General features: G+C 43.6%; 1 protein-coding gene across 2 annotated transcripts in view; it reads right to left on the bottom strand.

Annotated features, from left to right (window-relative positions):
- TMEM57 (transmembrane protein 57) overlaps positions 1–13,681 on the bottom strand; it is a 53,848-nt gene extending 40,167 nt beyond the window's left edge. Inside the window, exon 1 of one of the 2 annotated variants that reach the window (XM_018558043.1) lies at positions 13,209–13,681. In XM_018558043.1, the coding sequence (XP_018413545.1) occupies positions 13,209–13,288 (80 nt within the window). In that variant the 5' untranslated portion in view covers positions 13,289–13,681. The remainder of the gene's footprint in view (positions 1–13,208) is intronic. The other variant, XM_018558044.1, reaches the window with a different exon arrangement.
- Between the last annotated feature and the right edge of the window lie 5,680 nt (positions 13,682–19,361).

Raw genomic sequence — 19,361 nt, 5'->3', positions numbered from 1 at the left:
GGGGGGGGAATGCGGAACAGGCCGGTGTGCAAGCGCACACTGCCCGCTCAGCATTGGAATCATCGGAAGGCCTTCCCTCAGCAGGGAGGGCTTGCAATGATCGCCTGTCCAAGATGGGCAGATCGTATGAGATTTTAATTACCTTACAACAAACGCACAACAAAAGTCGTGTGATGGTTGTAAGGTGTATGGCCAGCTTTTGCCAAAATATCCTTTAACATGGACCTGTAGGTTTTAAAGTTTTTAAAGGTCTGCACAATTTTGCAGGCCTGGGTACGTCTTACTCCAACTATCCTTTAACATAGACCTGTAGGTTTTAAAGTTTTTCTGACATACTGAAACATCCTTCCCAAAATGCACCTGCATTGTTCTTTATGGGGAATTCATAGAAACTGAAAAACTAAATTTTTGCTGCTGTGTAAAATGGTGCTATAGGATGCCTCTCCATGGATGGGAACATTAAATTGAAGTTATGCTTTGTCCATGCAGGTCAAACCAACAGGGTCATTTGAATCTTCCTCTCCCACAGAAAACACATTTCCAGCTTCCCTTTGCCCCTTCATAGTTGTGAATGGCTGCTGATCAAGAAACCCCACCCTGCATAAACTAATCTTTCAAGTTGTAGCTTACACAGGGCTACAGACTCTTCCGATGTGACACCATGGTGTGTGCCCATTGGCCCAGGAAAGAGTTATCTTATTTTTAATACCTGCAAGTATGGGGTATTTTCTTTAGTACCAGCAGCTGAAGGGAGGGGCCTGGGCTTTACAAACCTGTTGCTTTGCCCCGCATGGACAATGCACATTTGCTTCTGCACAGTAAGACACTGCCATAGCCTGCCCGAGACTGTAAGGGCGGGCTGTACCAAGATCTGAAAGGGTTACAGGACAGTTGCTGCACATGACAAGGCATCATACTTCCATCCAGAGATAAACAAGTGGTTTATCTTTTCAGACATGACTTGTTTAATCTGATAAAGATCAAAATCTTTTCTTGTAAGAATGGTAATTTGCAGGGTGACAGTGATTAAATGCTTTAGCATAGGTCTTAAACTATTTTTATTCCAAGCATGACATGGCCTGGGCTTTTTTTGGCTTACATTACTACCTTTGACATTGACCGATCATCTCAAAATTATCCTTTGTCTTTACCTATACATGACATATTTACGTATGTCATACATCAGTGGCAGCATGGGCCTTTAAACTCTATAGCCGCTGGAGTGTGTTTACACCTCCTTAGCCAACTGTTGGCTTTCTGGTGGAAGTGAATTCCGCCTAATATCTTCCACAGACACTAGAACATCCCACCTGACTTCCCCTGCCGTGTATTCCAGGCTTCACTGCCGCACCCGAGAGCCATGGCAGGTGTCGATGAGTAGAGCAGAGAGGGGTTTAATCAGTGAAAAGTAGGGCTGCAACAACTAAACCGACATAATCGATTATAAATCGATGATTGAAAAAGTTGTCAACTTTTTCAATCATCGATTAATCGGCCGCTGATTAGTTGGTCCTGTTCACGGCTCCACACAAGCACCACCCGCCCACATCCACGATCGGCATAGGGACGCGGGGAGAAGAAGTAAGGAGGAGCAGGCGCGGGGGGATGGTGGATGACAGCCGCCGATAGACAGGCCTGATCTCAGAAGCAAGTTGCTGGAAGACTGCTCAGGTAAGCCTGCACTCCCACACATGGTGCTCTATAATGTATTGCTGGGATTTGTATTCCTCTATAGCCGATGGTAAAATATACAGCACAATGTACCAAACTATAGAGGACTACAAATCCCAGCAATACATTATACACTGTATGTATAATGTATTGCTGAGATCTGTTGTATTCCTATATAGCTGGTGGTATTCTGCATTGCGCTGTATAGAGGACTACAAATCCCAGCAATAATACATTATACAGCGCAATGCAGAATACCACCAGCTATAGAGGAGTACAACAAATCCCAGCAATATTATACAGTGGTGCAATGCCGAACAACACTAGCTATAGAGGACTACAAAACCTAGCAATAGTACATTATAGCGCAATGCAGAATACCGCCAGCTATGATGTAATATTGCTGGGATTTGTTGTACTCCTCTATAGCTGGTGGTATTCTGCATTGCGCTGTATAATGTATTATTGCTGGGATTTGTAGTCCTCTATAGCCGGTGCCATTCTGCATTGATTGCTGTATAATTTTACACTTTATTTCACACCACACTTTTTCTTTTTTACTTCCACCGCTCCAAGCTACAATCTCAATACAAACTAGTAGTTCCATCACTGGAGCAATTTTTAAAAATGTATTTTATTTTTTTATCAGATTAATCGAACTTAATAATCGGCTAACTAATCGATTTTGAAAATAATCGTTAGCTGCAGCTCTAGTGAAAAGCCATTCTATGATCTCCCCTCTGGTGAATTACTAAAGGTTCCCATCACTATACGATTCTCGTACGAGAATAGCGGGAAATCCCTACTTTGTACTGTACGGTCGCACGTCTTCCGTCGAACAAGCAGGCTTGAAAACCCGCCAAGAATTAGTGGCCTGCTTGTTCGACAACTGCCGAACGGGCAGGTGTGCGCACCAGAAGCCCGCCCCTCACTGCGGTCATCTAAGCGGGGCGGGCTTTCGATGATCGCAAGTACGATCTGCCTGTCCAAGATGGGCAGATCGTACGAGCTTTTAATAAGCTTACAACCATTGCAAGACAAAAGTCTTGCGATAGTCGTAAGGTGTATGGGCACCTTTACAGTTGCAGATCTGTCATTCCCCCGACACTGGCCCGTGCTTGATCACCTACACTGAGCTGTCAACAGCAATATGACATTACATCAGGGGTGTAAACATATGTCTGGTGTGCCTACGAATAAAGTCGCTGCATGGGGGAGTCGCTGCATGTTTTGTACAAGCGATCTGAACACTTGTACCAGCCTGATTGTCTGTCCCCCTCCCTCCCTGCCGTGGTGTTCGTGGTCCCCCGCTCCTCGGGGGACCCGTGACCATGCAAATGAGCTCAGAATGGAGAGCGGGGAGCAGAGCAAAGAACATCCGTTCTTCATTCTGTGTGATCAGTGAGACCGTGGAGCTGTAATCACAGCACCACCTGTCTCAGCTGTCAGGAACTGCGCCGAAGAAGAAATCTGTTCTGTGTTATAGAGCAGGTTCCATAAAGAGAACCTGTCACCTCCAATCAATAGAATTAGGTGGAAAACACAAAAAAGAAAAAAGTTAAACCGACCCTGCTGCCCCGCCATCTGCATGCAATTAAACACATGCGTAGGACATTGTGTGTGCTTTGAGTGCTGCCGCCATTCCACAATGCCATATTGGGGTAGCCAGGCAGCAGGATTCACAAAACAAACATTACTACTATCGCACTCCAGTCTGCTCTCTGCGTTCAGCATTGCAGATCGCACTGGACCAGAACGCAGGCACTAAAGTACCACGCGTTCGGGTGCTGGCGGTCACACTGCGGGCGTGGCTGCTGTGCCACTGACTTTAATGCACTGCCACGCACCATACCGCCCCTGAACACGGCGTGCGATACGGTGCGTTCCAGAGGCTGACCGCTCTGGAACGCACTGTTTGTAGTTTGTACCGGCCCTGATACGCACACAATGTAGATTAAAAAGGCAAGTTCACTTCCCATGTAATTTGCGAAAATGGAATTAACCGATCAAATCTGGCCCCGTCTCTTCCCCCTCGCTATACTTACCTTCCGACAAACAGTCCTTTCCCTCCGCCAGTACAATCTGTACCCCATACCGCTGTCCAGCACTGGCCTGCGCTATGCATTTTGGATTTCGATCGCAAATTGCAAGCACTCGTTGGTCAGGTGACTGCTGACCAATTAGCACAGTTAAACAGTTTGGGTTAAAATATTTTTTTTTTTATCATTGTGACAGATTGTCATGAGGGACAAGTAGATTGCCCCCACCGCTTTAGTCTTTGGACAAGTAGTTTTTTCTGTTAAAATTTCCACACCGCTAGCACCTCACTAGCACCTCCAGAAGGAAGGACAGTGTCAGCAAATTCAGAGATGATTTGAGAATCTGCAACCGAGGGATACACAAATAAGATACACTTTTGTTAATAGGGTACTTGAATGCAGGTTATACGGTTTAACTCCTGAGTTTGTCACTTTAACCAATGTTCATTTTGGATACTCACATTGTGTGCAAGGTGACAAATTTGTTTTTTTTTTGTTTTTTGCACTAGCAAAACAGATTATGTAAAATTGCATCAGTTGCATTTTTGAAGATTCAAAACAAATGTAAAAAGGTGTGCGCTGAGGGGAAAAAAAAGAGTGCTCATTCCTACAGTCCAGTTATCATACTAGATATTGTGCTTATTGCACAATATGCAACTCAACATAATTTAAACATTTTTATTCATATTCAAGTCCTATTTAAATGTACCAATGCTCAATCTTTTCTTCAAGGTTGTGGGGGTGCTCCAGTGGGCAACTAGGGCTGCTGGTTAACTAAGTTTAACTCTAGGCTTTAAGCAAGGATGCTAATTGCATTGCTCCTATATGCGGATGACCACTAGATTGAGCATTGGTACATTTAAATAGGACTTGAATATGAATAAAAATGTATATATTATGTTGAGTTGCATATTGTGCAATAAGCACAATATCTAGTATGATAACTGGACTGTAGGAATGAGCACTTTTTTTTTTGCATTCTCCTGAGAATTCAGGGTGGGTGGGAACCCATTGTCATTCAACTCAGAAGAGAAGCAGTGCTTGGGGTTACATAGTTAGTCAGGTTGAAAAAAAGACATGTCCATAATAGGATTTAATTTAAGTTGTAAACGACATGCACATACTGGAAAAATAAAAAAACACTTATCTTCAGGAGAGCAAATTTTCCCATGCAGTGGTGTGTTATGTAAAATAAAAGTTTAGTTATTATTATATTAGTTTTGAGTTTTTCTATTCAGATTTTTTGTAAAAATCTATGAAAATTAAACTGTCTAATATAATGCATACAATTATAATTTTTAAAAAAAAAAGTAATTTTTAGTTTCAACCTGACAAATTCTGCTGTGGAACATTCATTATGGTGCCATTGATTTTAATGGCACTCCAAACACACCTTCGGCTCACCTGTGATCGCCTGCACTGGAATGTACAGTACCACAATGCCATGCATTCCAGTGTGGTGAGATTACAAAAAGATTGTGCATGTAGTTTTATTGTGAGGTAAACTTTTTTTTTTTAAAAAAGCTGGTTTGTTGTTTTTTTTTAATCTGGAAAAAAAAAAAAACACCATCGGCCAACAAATCGATTATGATTTTTAATTTCATCATTAGAAAGCAGTCTCTGTGCTCCAGGCAAATGACTTTCCCTAGGCTGAGATAATGTCATCAATTAAAACCCTTATTACTTTTAGTGCACATACACCATGAAATAATATCGGAGGACCTTTATCTTTTATGTAAATTGTCATCTGTACTGTTAAACAATTGCCTACAGGGTTGAACTATTTCAGATAAACTGCAACGTTACAGTAAAATGTGCAAAGATATCACGGGCGAGTCGTTTTCCAGCAGAGGTGGTTTTGAACTTTTCACTTAGAAAATGATTAAAATGTCATTTGACCAGGGGTGCCAACATTTTTGTAGTCAACTGTATAAAGCCAACTGAGTATTACAGCTTAAAAATGTAATATTAATATTTAGAGAAACAGCAATAGAAGACCATGAGACAGAAAACCTACAATAATTTGCATTTAGAATGAAAAAGTTTAGGCCTCTTTACTCTTAATTACCATATAAAACACTACATTTGTCAAAATTATATAATAGCCTTCTGTTTTGTCCCATAGCCACAAATCAGATGAAAACATTTATTATCAAAGTGGCAGATTTTAAATTGGTCACGTGTTACAATTCTGTTAAAGCAGGCCTATTTTTCACATATTCTTTCCAATTTAGTACACACACTTTAAGCAGTGTCTTTATTGTTCTGATAGATGCTGATATTGCATTCTAATTCCTTAAAAATAAAAAAGGTAAATCCTGGCACCTTCACTGCCCAATTATATATTTTTTAGATTGGCTGTATATACCCCTAAATTGATATACAAGCCTATGTATTATTATTTTTTCGGATTGCAACCTCATTTTAATATTTTTGGTCGGTTCTATATAGAGTTCTCAGTCTATTTTTATCGTAATATAACCCTTATCATGTTATTATTAGATTGGATTAGTTTTATTAAGATATTTAATCATGTTCTCTGATATTAACTGCTATTCTTAGGGATATTTGAAGCGATCTGTTAAGTCTCTATTTTCAGGAGGAGACGTCACCAACAGCAGCCTTAACTGTTCTCTCATTAAAGGTTTCCTTGAAAGTGGGGCTAAACTAAAGAGTTACATTAGAACAGCAAGAAACAATAAAGCAAGCAACAAGAGTTCAATGATGTGTCCGTTTTTAAGTTTTTGTTACGCTGCCGCCTAATTGGTTTACTTGGAATTGGGACCAATTAGCGGAGTGTATTTATATGATTTACCTCCTGTCTCTTGCATCCACTCCCCTTCTGAGGAAGTCACATGACGAAACGCGTCGAGGAGAGTAGATGCTGAGTTTACAGACACGAGGTTTTATGCTTGTTTCTGTGCTAATTTTAGCTGGCCGAAAATTCTTTGCCTCGTAAGCCTATTTTTCGAATAACATTTTTTTAAGGCTTTATATATTACGCTATGAAGGTTCTCTCTTTTGTTCATCCTTAAAAATCTGCGGGACATACGGCAAAGCACTTTGGTAACATTCTATCCGAAAGGATCGGACTCCTCATCCCTGAGATACAGCCAGCGGCATAGAGGGGAAAATCAAGTGTTTCGGCTGCCGGGACTCGCAGAGAAGTCTTCTATGCTCAAGTCTAACCACGCCACCACTTGCTACGAGCTTTCTTCCAACTTCCCTTTGGTGAGTACCCACCCGAGAGGGGCTGCTCGGATCATCTTCAAGCACATTGCTATCTTTGTATATTTGCACACGGAGTTCACCGTTCACCGGATTATTCTACCTATTTGGACACATTTTTTTATTTTTTGATGTTTATTAGCACTTATTAACTATATAATCTATTGGACTTGATTTTTACTGATTCTAATTGTATATTCTATATGGTTGGAGCTTCTCTATTTATTTATAGTGCTTTAGTTCTGTTTTATACACAGTTATACACCTAATAGGTTTATAAACCGTTTTTTGCCCGAAAACCTACCCTTCGCTCCTTTGCACATTTTACCCCTAGCGCTTTGCTTTTTTCGATCACCTTCATGATAGTGTGTGTTCTTTGCCATATACAATAAGCCCTCTCTGCCGATCACAAGGTTAAAAGGCAGCAGCAAAGTTACAAAATACAACCTGACTGAGTGATCACTGTGGTAGGAGGGATCAAAGTAATCATTCCTGCTGTTTGCAGCAGAACAATGACATCATTTAAGATACCCCTCTCTGAGATCCAGTACGATGAATGTGCCTAGGTCTACAGCTTTACGATTATAAAGCGTAAATTTTAGAGGTGAACTGAAATTAAAATTTCAAAACAAAAAAAAGTTTAAAAAAAGCCGAAACCAAAAATGTTTTTCTTCCCCGTAACCTGTTCAATTTTTTTTTGTTTTTATAAATTTTAATTTTTTTATATTTTATTTCTTGTTAATTTTTTTTTTTCTGTCGGGGGCTCTGGGGAAATATTGGGGGTCTAGACAGACCCCTGATATTTCCCTTTTAAAATAGAGAGCACACAGGCCTTGATCTCTTTCTGCATCCCCTGTTATGATGAATGAACAGGAAGCCTCTATAGCGAGTGTTCCTGTTTATTCATAACTTGTGGAGATAGTATGTTTACCATGTCCACAATTGTGAATGAACATGAGGTGATGTAGATCACTTCCCATTCATTCATAATTGGGGACACAGTAAACATGTCCTCAATTATTTACAAACACTCAGCAATCACTGATCGCTGAGTGTTTGTACCCCACTCTCCATCCTGACTCGGTGTCACAGGAGGCTGAGCAAGTGGTGCGGGGAGGAGAGCTCCAGGAGAGCTCCTCTGACAGCTGACCCCCTCCCCCACACTGCCGGCCTCTTGTGACATGCGGGCTGTCTCTGCCCCCACACCACCGCTCTCCTGATCTGTCACAGGAGGCTGAGAAGTGCGGTGTGGGAGGAGAGCTCGGCCTCCTGTGACAGATCAGGAGAGCGGCGGTGTGGGGACTGTCCCACACCGCCGCTCTCCAAGACTATCACAGGAGGCCGAGCTGTTCGAGAGGAGAGACGCCAGCTGATCACAGCACTCTCCTCCCCCGCACCACTCGGCTTCCTGTGACAGTTTCTCTCCTCCCCCCTGGGACACAGAGCAGCCCTCAGTGGGGAGGAGAAAACCCAGGGATGCACTGCTATTTCAGCCTCAAGATGGCACTTTCGGCATTTTGCCAAAATTGTCATTTTCGTCAGATGTAACTGCGGCCAAAATTTCTGTGCATCCCTAGTAAAGTTTGTTTACCAATGCGGTTGTTGTAGAGCACGCCAGTCATTTATTCATGCAACGTGTTAAATGTTACTATCAACTTCCATATTCACTAACACTATATTGTGTAAGAGCCTAAATAAAACGCAATCAGTTTATATCTATTGAGATAGTCCTTCTCCTTACATAGCATTTGGTAAACGTTTCTATCAGGTAAAATATAGAAACTGCTGAATAAAGTTCTAGAAGTGGGGGCAGAATAAAAAATTAACCCTGATTCTCAGTCCCACCTGGCTGATAGACTGGTCCCTGCAGGCCTCTTCTCCTGCAGCCTCTTCTCCCCGGGCTCCAGTGGTCTAAGGACCTCCATTCATTTGCATTGGAAATGAGGACACAGAGGGGCATTCACGGGGTGATAGTGTACATGGGGGAAGTATCAGTAGCCTAGGAGGCATACTATTATCAGACTTGGTTACTCTGCTGTGCACACTTCGGCAAACAAAGGCCCAATATAGTTTTACTTTTGAACAGGAGAATGTCTTTTGGACACACTAAAACAATGCCATAGCATCATACTTTCCAAAATATGTTAGGAAAAATCATTATGTGAAGACATCATCTTAAACCAATGTTCTATGTACACCATGACAAATGCATAGCTGGGATCTTTTTAAAGGAGAATACCTCAGGTCCCATTACAAGAGGTCAAACAGGACTGATGCCTTCAAGCACTGTCAGTAATCCCTCCAGTGCTGGTGCCGATCTCCGATCCAGTGCAGACTCCTTGGGTCCCACGGCGTCTGTCCAACGTGCACGCTCACAGCTGCGTCTCTCCTCTTCTCCCCGCTGAAGATCTCTACTGCGCATGCGCCCACCCATGATCCTTCATGGCCACTCGAGAATCTTCAGACAGAAGCAAGCGGCTTGCCAGCAGTAGATATACGCAAAAAAAAAAAAGTGTTTGATTATACTTTAAGCTTCCAACATACATAAGAAGATTACCACACGATCTGGCCATTGAGTGTAAGCTCTAGGTTTCTGTAACATCCAAATGAACAGCCAACTTTTCTGCCTAACTGACGGGGCCAGAAAGCGCAATACATTTTTTTTCTTCTTTTTAATAATCGGCATGAATGCTGATCTCTCAGCATGTCAGCAGATTACAATTGAAACCCTGAGCTTCTAAGATTGTCACATTTGTTACAGTGAAATCCACTGTCAGTGTGTCAGACAAGTATGCTGACAGATACGTATATGCCGTACCAAATAAAGCTACAATTCACCACGGCATCTCACACAAAGGAATTTTTAAGTTTCAGGTAAAGTGGACGAAGGGATACACCCTCTGTCAAGTTTATACTGCTGTCTGTCTCTGTCTCCCCTTTGGGAAGATTCACCCATCTCTTTTTACTGGTGAGCGGTCACCAGAGCAAGTGCTGAAGGAAATCCTCACATGGGGGCACCAGTTCCACACACTTCTGTTAAATTGGGAGAGATATCCACAGTAGAACATGGGCAGCAAAACTAGCCTCATGCTTTATACAAGGGGAAAAAAAGTTAAATTGGCATTACTTAATCTTTAAAAAGAACCAATCAAAATTGGACTTCAGCAAGAAGCTGGATGAGAAGAGCAAGAAGCTGAATGTGAAGGACCATGTGAGACAAGTAGGGCTGCAACTAATGAATATTTTCATAATCAACTAGTTGGCCGATTATTTTCTAGATTAAATCTGATAAATATTAAAATACCATCCTTAATGTCAAATAAAATACAATACACAAATGCAGTGTTACAAAGTTTACTTCAGAATAAAACTGCATGCACAATTTTTTTGCAATTGCACTGGAACGCACGGCATTGCAGTACCGTGCGTTCCAGTGTCAGCGATTACACTGTGGGTGGGAGGCGCCTTTGACATCAATGGCACTGCTAAGCACCTCCTGGATCAAGGATCACCTTAAGGCCTCGTTCACACCTGACCGTTTTGTAGGGCGTTCTACGCTCGACGAATGCTCTACAAAACGGTCAAAAATATAAATTGCATTGTAGTCAATGCCCTCGTTCCCACCTTGGCGTATTTCCGCCCGTCCCTAACGCCCTACAAAACGGCCCACGCCTGAAAAGGTCCCGGGACTACTTTGGGCCGTTTTGTAGGGCGTTTTCCATTGGGATACAGCCAAGTAGCCTTTGGAATCGCGTGACTTTTTTTACCGCGAATCGCGGTAAAAAAAACGCGTGACAGACGCGCATATTACAATACGCCTAGGTGTGAATGGGGCCTAAGTTACTGCTCCATCAACTGCCTCCCAGCTCCTGTGAATGCACAGCTATGTCAAAGAGCAATTTTGTTATTAACACAATCAGAGCAGCAATTGTCAAACTTCATGTAAGAGCTGATCTGACACTCTAGCGTTACTTACTTTGAGCCCAAACCTTTAGCTTAATAAAAAGGAACAAATATAAACATTTTAGCTTGCATAGTTATAATGGCTAGTGGTAGTCAAGTCATAATTAACTGGACTTGGATGCAAAATATAGTATATACTCATCCTTACAAGTAGCATCACAACATTTACCATGACCCAGATAAATAAAAACCGTCAGACACACCGTTATAATTATGTGAAGAGACACTGTCACTTTGCCCCTTTGGGACAAAGGGATGGTATCCCCCAATGTCCCACCTCCACCCCAAAAAGGTATAGTCCCCCATGACAGTGCTTGAGTGGCCAATTGCCAGGGAAATCCAAGGACCCCAAATCTTAGCAGATGCTCCAGCACTGCACATGAGAACATTCTTATGGGATTTGGAATCCTCAGCTTTCCCAAGATAATTGGAGAAGGCCCAAAGAGCCCTTGCTTAGTTGAGCATTATTTTTATTTTTCAACTTTTTATTATTATTCCTTTTTGTATATGAAGGGAGGGGGAGCGGCAACACAATTTCTAGAGGCAGAGCCAGCTGTACCCGCCCCCTCCCCCGTCCAGTCCGCCAGTCAGCGCTGGCAGATCGGAGCGGGGAGGGGGGAATCCAGTCCCTCCCCTGTCACGGCAGAGAGCCATGACAGGATCGAGAGGTGAACGAACACCAGTATGTGTTCGCTCACCTCCCGATCTACTAAGCCGACCTGTGACAGTCTCATTGTCACAGGTCGGCTAAAACTATGAGGTGAGTGAAAAGCACTCACCTCATAGTTCTCCTTTAAAGACAGATGGTGCTGTAAATTCCAACAAAATGTTCTGCAGTCCTGACAAAACAAAATATATATATTAGTATTATACACTTTTTCACGCCATGTTTGTTGAGCTATACTTTTCTGCACTCCACCAGACTTGTACAGTATGGTGTAAACAAGCACTTGTCTAAAGGAAAAAAAAATTTAAAAAGAGAAGAGGTCTTTTATAATCTGATGTCTAAAAATAACTTTGCAATAAGCGAGACCCAGAGCAACAGATCAACAAAGATCGATTTCACTGATAAGCACAATGACAAACTGGCCACAAAAAAAAAAAATCTTATTTATTTTACCCCTTAAAACTGAATTCTGGGGAACAGAAACATTCTCCCCTGCACGAGTTAAATTTTATTTTTTGCAGAGGGTAAAATATTTACCTCATCCCTCCCTCTGACAGGCTCTCTCCAAGCCAAGTGACCGGCTGCCACAGCCTCCTCTGTTTGGCACTGCGCTGGTTGTCATCAAGTACAATATAGGGACAATAGCCCTTCACATGAAAAGTCGAGGGACTACCCAAAACCCGGAGCATCAGGAAGAAGTTAGCGCAGGCTGCTTCCTGATACCCTAGGTATACACAGCATTCAACCCTTGCAATGCAGGGGAAGCCCCACTGCAATGTAAGATTTTTCTTTTTCCCCGGAGTTCAGCTTTAAGAATATGATAAAAGGGATTGTAACCATATTACTGGACTTACAACAACACACCCAAGCACTACCCACGATACTAGATTTTATCTACACTAACAGAAACCCCCATTCACACTTGCCAATAGGCACGAGGGACAAGTAATCACAGCATATTGGATCACACGCCAATGGCTGCAAGCAGCTTTTCGCAATTTGTCACTCTCACCCAGTCACCCTACTCACAAGTGTGAATGGGACCTTAAATTATCAGGACTAGCTGTCAGAGTGTACCCCCTTTGTCTAAGGTCCTAGCAGTACTGATACTACTGAGAGACAACAAGCACCCTTCCAAAACTGTTGTTGTATCCATGACAACCTGTAGCCCTCACTATCAGCAGCACCCTATTCTGCAATCCTTATAGTGGGAAAAATTTGAGGAATAGTACAAAAGAATGGAACTACTAAGAATGCTCTCAGGAGTCCCTAGGCAGGTGACTTGCTTCCACTGACATATGAAAGACCTCAGCTGTTGTAGGTACTGCTCCAGTAAGTGATGGAAGTGGCGGCCCTGCACACATACACACAGTCCTGACGTTGACAGAAGAGCGCGGGGCAGACAAAGACACACAGCTCCCTGACATGTGCTGCGAGGAGGTCTGCCATGGACAAGTGGACACAGCGCAATGTCTGGGAACTGCCAGGGACACACACCTCTCCCAATGACACACTGACAGACGTGGCACAGCACACTGACACATAGGCCGCGCTCAGATCCCCTCTAGGAAAGGCCGAGGCTTCACTTCGGGCCTGCGCCTCCCTGGCGTGCGCGGAGCACTGCGGACACTCTCACTCACCTCCCGTAGATCCCATCCGTGATTCGGTTCCGTTTTAACGGGCGCCGGAGTTTACTGCAGTCTGCATTCCGCCGCTTCATTCTCCCGGTGTGCGCCTCCTCCCGCCGCCACCCGAGGCCTTCCCCGTCCACCGAGACAGCTCTCACACCCGCTCCAGGGATTACCAGGGGCTGCCCGCCCGGAAGGGCACCGATACAAACATAAAATGAACGGGTGAACAGTGAGTTTAAAGGATTTGAAACAAAGAAATAAAGATGGAGGCCCCTCCTCCTCCTCCCCTCAGCAACGGCGCAGCCAGGGGAGGACCCAAACGCGCTTCCGCCCACATTGTGACTGACGGTCGGGAGCGCCAATCCATGTCCGGCCCATAGTGTATGACAAAGAAACTACCCAACCAGCTCCAAGGGCAAGCTGCCAATAATGACGCAGGGAGTTCTCTGTGAGCTTTGGTGGCCTTAGAAAGAAAAGCCGAAAGAATGGGCGGGGAAGAGATGTGAGCGACTCTATTGGCGGCCAATAAAAAAGCAGTGTCAGTGTAGGGAGGCGGATACGCTCAGTCGGCAAGTGCGGTGCGCGGGAAGTCTGGTAGTGAGAGGAGAGGGGGTGGGATGTGTCAAAGCTTGGAACCAATCAGAGCCAGTTCTCGGGAAAAGGTGACAGCCTGTTGACCAGTGAGGGGAGCTATGGGGAGGGACCGTCGCTGACCCTAGAGGCAGAGCACTGGGCGGGTTTGTTTTGGGTTCCACGTCCGCAAGATGAAGGGCCGGACCAAAGATCCCGCCCACTGCGAGACTGGGGCAGTACTGGGGGTGTGATTGGCACAGGAGGGAGACTGCGCGTTTCACCGGAGACTTGTCACATTCAATGGGGAGTGAGCGGTGATCGTTCAGTAGAGGCACCGTATGATTGAGGAGAAATTACTCTCAGGCAGCTTACACGGAGACAGCATTACACAGGAAGAAGCCCAGATACATTGGACACTGATCGTCTCTCTCATTTGTCTCTATGGAGTTATGTCATTGAGAATAATCCTTATACAAGCTATCTGGCTACATAAGATCTTATTATTCCGTGTACAACCTGCTATTCTGACCCCTGCAAGTATCAGTAGAATAAAAAAAAAAAAAATGATGGGCCAAAGTTTGAGAGCACACCTGATTTTCCACTTTAATTAACCTCTTCATTACGAACAGTATAACAAATCTTAGTGCCTGAACGTTTGCAACCTTGGTATGTGTTGGTAAAACGATACTGATCTACTATGGAAGTCTATTTATAAACCATTTGTCTTGTGAATCTCTGAACGTTTGATCTATAGGAATAGAGGCAAAAACGAACCATACACCTTATATATATCGGCCGATTTTCGTATATGATTGCGTTTTCGTACGATATTCGTAAGGTTGATGGGCAGTGTACAACCGCAAATACTGTACAATCGATCGACTTTTGACTAACCAGCGGGTTAGAAAACTTTGGTCAATCGTACGATTTTTGCTAGGTTGGTGGCGTTTCCGTACGTCAAAATTCGTATGATTTACACTGCACATGCGCAGACGAAAATATGTGCGGTGGATTACCGCATTTCGTCCAGGTGCTGTCTTTTAATTACCACTGATCCAACCTTGCGATAATCGGGGCAGGATGGGGCCATGGTTCGATAATCGGAGGAAAAGTGTCGTCCGACGATCGCAAGGTGTATGGGCAGCTTTAAGGTGCCCATACACCTTACTACCATCGCAAGACTTTTGTCTTGCGATGGTCGTAAGCTTATTAAAAGCTTGTACGATCTGCTTGTCCAAGATGTACTTGCGATCATTGAAAGCCCGCCCTGCTGAGGGGCGGGCTTCCGATGACCGCAATGCAGAACGGGCAGTGTGCGCACACCGGCCCGTTCCGCAGCTGTCGAACGAGCAGGCTAGAAACCCGCCGACAATCGTACGATTCTCGGCTGGTTTTCGAGCATGCTGGTTCGACAAAAGATGTAATCAGTAAAAACGGTCGCCCGTCTTCGTCCACACTGCTCGATTCTCGTACGATCGCGGGATTTCCCGCGATTCTCGTACGAGAATCGAGTAGTGTATGGGCACCTTTAATATAGGTTCTTTTCAGGTCGAATGTAATACCAATTATAGCCACTAGATGGAGCTGAGAAGCACATAAGATAAATACATCTTTACTATGCTACCCAGCTTCACCTACTGGCCATAAATACTTCTTTCCTATGCTCCCCAGCTTCACCTACTGGCCATAAATACTTATTTCCTTTGCTCCCCAGCTTCACCTAGTGGCCATAAATACTTCTTTCCTATGCTGCCCAGCTTCACCTAGTGGCCATAAATACTAGTTTCCTATGCTCCCCAGCTTCACCTACTGGCCATAAATACTTCTTTCCTATGCTCCCCAGCAGTGGCGTAACAACCTGGGGGGCGGGGGATGCGCTTGCCCTGGGCGCATACAGTTCCAGTGGATGTTTGTATAATATGCGGGGGGCGAAAAAAAATGTTCTGCCCCGGGCGCCCATAACTCTGGTTACGCCACTGCTCCCCAGCTTCACCTACTGGCCATAAATACTTCTTTCCTATGCTCCCCAGCTTCACCTACTGGCCATAAATACTTCTTTCCTATGCTCCTCAGCTTCACCTACTGGCCATAAATACGTCTTTCCTATGCTGCTCAGCTTCACCTACTGGCCATAAATACTTATTTTTTGTTATTATCATAGCCCACCACCTAAACATAACCCAAAATAAATGCTCTTATTATTTTTTTATTATTGTAAATTACCTAAAACACACTGACATTGATGCCGAAACTAAATCAAATATTTTTTTGACCTAGATCAGGCTCTGATCTAACTATTTTATATTTTATTTATTTCATTATCTAGCTCAGTCTTTTTTTTTTTACATTCTTCTCCTCTAGCAAGGGGAAAAAGAAACAATGAGGGGAATGTATCAAAACTGGAGCAGACAAAATCTGGGGCAGTTGTGCATGCCAACCGGTCAGCTTCTATCTTTTACTTTCAAAGCTTGAACTAAAGAGAGAAGCTGACTAGTTGCTATGGACAACTGCTTCAGATTCTGTCTGCTCCTGTTTTGATCAATTTCCTCAATGTATCTCTCTTTCCTCACAGAGGAGAAAAAGATGGGGAGGGCCAATAATAGGCTAACTCAGTAATCCTATCATTGGGAACCAGTTATCCTGGTTCTTGATCATTTGTATAAGGCCCCATTCATACTGAGCGACATGAAAATCGCGCGACTTTGAGCGACGAGCGATGTTGAGCGATGTTGAGCGACTTCTTCCTATTGGGCTGTATGCAATCCGGAGCAATATCGCTCAAAATCGCTCGAAAAAAGGGGCATGTAGGAGCGACAAGCTACCAGCGACGAGCTACAAGCGATATTGAGCGATATTTAGCGACGAGATGTGAACAGCTCCATTGAAATGTATTGGTGAAGCTACATAGAGCGATATCGCGCGGAAATATGAGCGATATCGCTGCAAAAATTGCGCGATAAATCGATCAATGTGAACGGGGCCTTAGACCCAGAGCTGTCAGCGACAGCTCACTCTCCATGCTCAGGGCGCGCTGTGGAGTACGGTTCCAGCACAAACACATGTACAGCTCAAGATCTTTTGTTACCAGTTAAAAGTGAGGATTGCTCACATTGACCACTATTAAAGAAGAACTCTAGGCAAAAATGTTCTTAACCCTTGCAGTGGGGCTACCCCTGCTAAAAAGCTATATTCACCAGAACTGCTGAACCAGCTGCCTGCTTCTCCGGTCTCTGAAGTCTGTCTCCACCTGCGCTGCAGTATTGTAATCTTTCTCAGCATCCTCACATCTATACACTGTGTATAGAACGTAATATAGGGACCTTAGATCGCTGCAGCGGAGGAGGAAAGAGGCTCCAGGGACCGATCTAAGAGCAAGCTGGCTAGGAGGATCAGGTGAGTATAACTTTTTTTTTTTTAAACCTCAACAAAAACAAGCACTTAACCCTAGCAGTGCCAGGGCAGCCCCACTGCAAAAGTTATTAAAACATTCTGCCAAGAGTTGTGTTTTAAGCTGTGTTTTAAGCTGTTGTCCTGGGAGGTGCCTATCACACAAGCTGTTGACTCTCAAAGCTGGTCTTATTCTGTTGTGGCTTTGTGTCTGCCAGCCCTGTTCCTGTGAGTTTTTACCTGTGCTTTTAAGTGGTGTAACTATACTCACTGACACCTTGGCTTTCTTTACAATTGGTCTAAACAGTAAAGGCCTACACATTTAAGGGATATAGCTCTGAATTGTACCACATTTTCAAGTTTTTGGTTATCTAAACCTTTTTTAAACCTCTGGCCGTTTACTTACTCATGTGGCACCATTTCAAGTTATTTAATGGACCTGAAGTGCTATTTAGAAAAAATAAATGAAAAAATAGTGGCGTTCCAAGTCATTTGACAGATAGGTGCTGGTAAGAGGGGTGCAAGGAATCAAAAGCCTGGTACTAAACCAGTGTGAAGCATGACAGAGCATAAAAAAAAATATGTATTTGCATATTTAATTTCTGTCACAAATCCCAAAAATTGGTTATTCTTAATTTTTGGATGGAGTCATGTGATTAATTCACATTTCTGCCCCTGAGCCATCCAGATTTGATAGTTCATAGTACAGATACAACCTTAAATGATATAGCCAGTTGTTGTTAAAGCAATTCTAAATGTTTCACTTTTATTTATCCTAATTCATCCTAAGCAAATTTTACACTATGGGGTTGATTTACTAACCTTATAAACACGCCACGAACAAGTATACACCTCTGTAGTGTGTTCCCTCCCAGCATGATCTATGGGTGGAATCTAAACACCTTTGTAGTGTGTACACACCCAGCAGGTGTGTTGTGCAAAGCCCTGCATGAATTGCATTGTCTAAACTGTGAAGCAGCATTATATATGCATCATGTGCATGATTTTTCCATATATGGCATTAGTGGAAATATGCTTTTAGACACTTTTTGGTTGATAAATACGTTTTGCTGTGTGAAAATCACACGCACCTGGTGCGTGCGTGTGTTTAGGTTAGTAAATCACCCCCTATGTCTCAGTACATGATTTTCTTCCCATGCGTGCACACACACTTACTTTGCTGCCGGCTCAAGGTCCCAAATTTCTGCTTCTCTGAGTTCTTCTGGCCCTGAGTACATCACATGTAACTGATGAGAAGAGAAAGCACAGGCTTAAAGAAGAACTCTGCAAATAATATCTAAACTCTTGCAGTGGGGCTACTCCTGCACTGCTATACTCACCGGAGCCACAATCCTGGTTGAGTATACCTCTGTTATTTTATCTTCCTAGAAAAAATTGAGCAATTAACCCTTGCAGTAAGGGGGTAGTCCCACTGCAAGGGTTACAACTTTATTTGCCTGGAGTTCTTTTTTTTCTTTTTTAAGCCACTGTCAATTACTTACTTAGAGGAGGGAGGAACAGGGGAGGGGATTTATCTCCTATGGATGCAAGCAGGGTAGGAAGAGGTATGTCTAGACCGAACCGGGAGCATGCATGCAAAGGTGACTCCCTGGGACCTTGTAAGGGGACGAAGCCATCTGTAAAGGGAAACCTCAAAAGGGAGAATCTTCACAGAGGGGCAGTACAGCAACCACAGCTTTGGAAAAAAAGACACTGAGCAATCATGGTAAGTACTGAAGATTGCAGCTCTATATGCTTGTTACTTTCGGAGGGTTTAATATCACTTAAAGCGGACCTTTTACACGCAAAAATCAAATTCTATCAATGCATCCCTCTATGTATGATGATTAATAATAACATAGACATGTCAGGTGTAAGATGCTGTGATTTTGAAATGCTTACACTTGCAGAGCATTCACTTCCTGCTTTGAAAGGGCAAAATGACTTCAGTTTGCCAAAGCAATGCACACTGGGATTGCAGCAGAGCATTGCTGGGAAATCTCATCTGTAATCTAAGGCCCCATTCACACATAGCTATATATCGCGAGATTTCCGCCGCGATATCGCGCATTTTTGCCGCGCGATATCGCGAGAAGTCGCCGGCCAATGATATTCAACGGAGCTGTCTTAGCTCCGTGTCGCTCGTCGCGATCGCAGGTCGCTTCTACAGGACCCTTTTTTCGGCGGATTTTGCTTTTTTCT

The sequence above is a fragment of the Nanorana parkeri genome, unplaced genomic scaffold (assembly GCF_000935625.1).
Source record: "Nanorana parkeri isolate BGI_ZX_2015 unplaced genomic scaffold, ASM93562v1 scaffold316, whole genome shotgun sequence".
NCBI lineage: Eukaryota > Metazoa > Chordata > Amphibia > Anura > Dicroglossidae > Nanorana > Nanorana parkeri.
The sequence above is the reverse complement of the archived record's forward strand: the minus strand, read 5'-3'. Positions and strand labels throughout refer to the sequence as shown.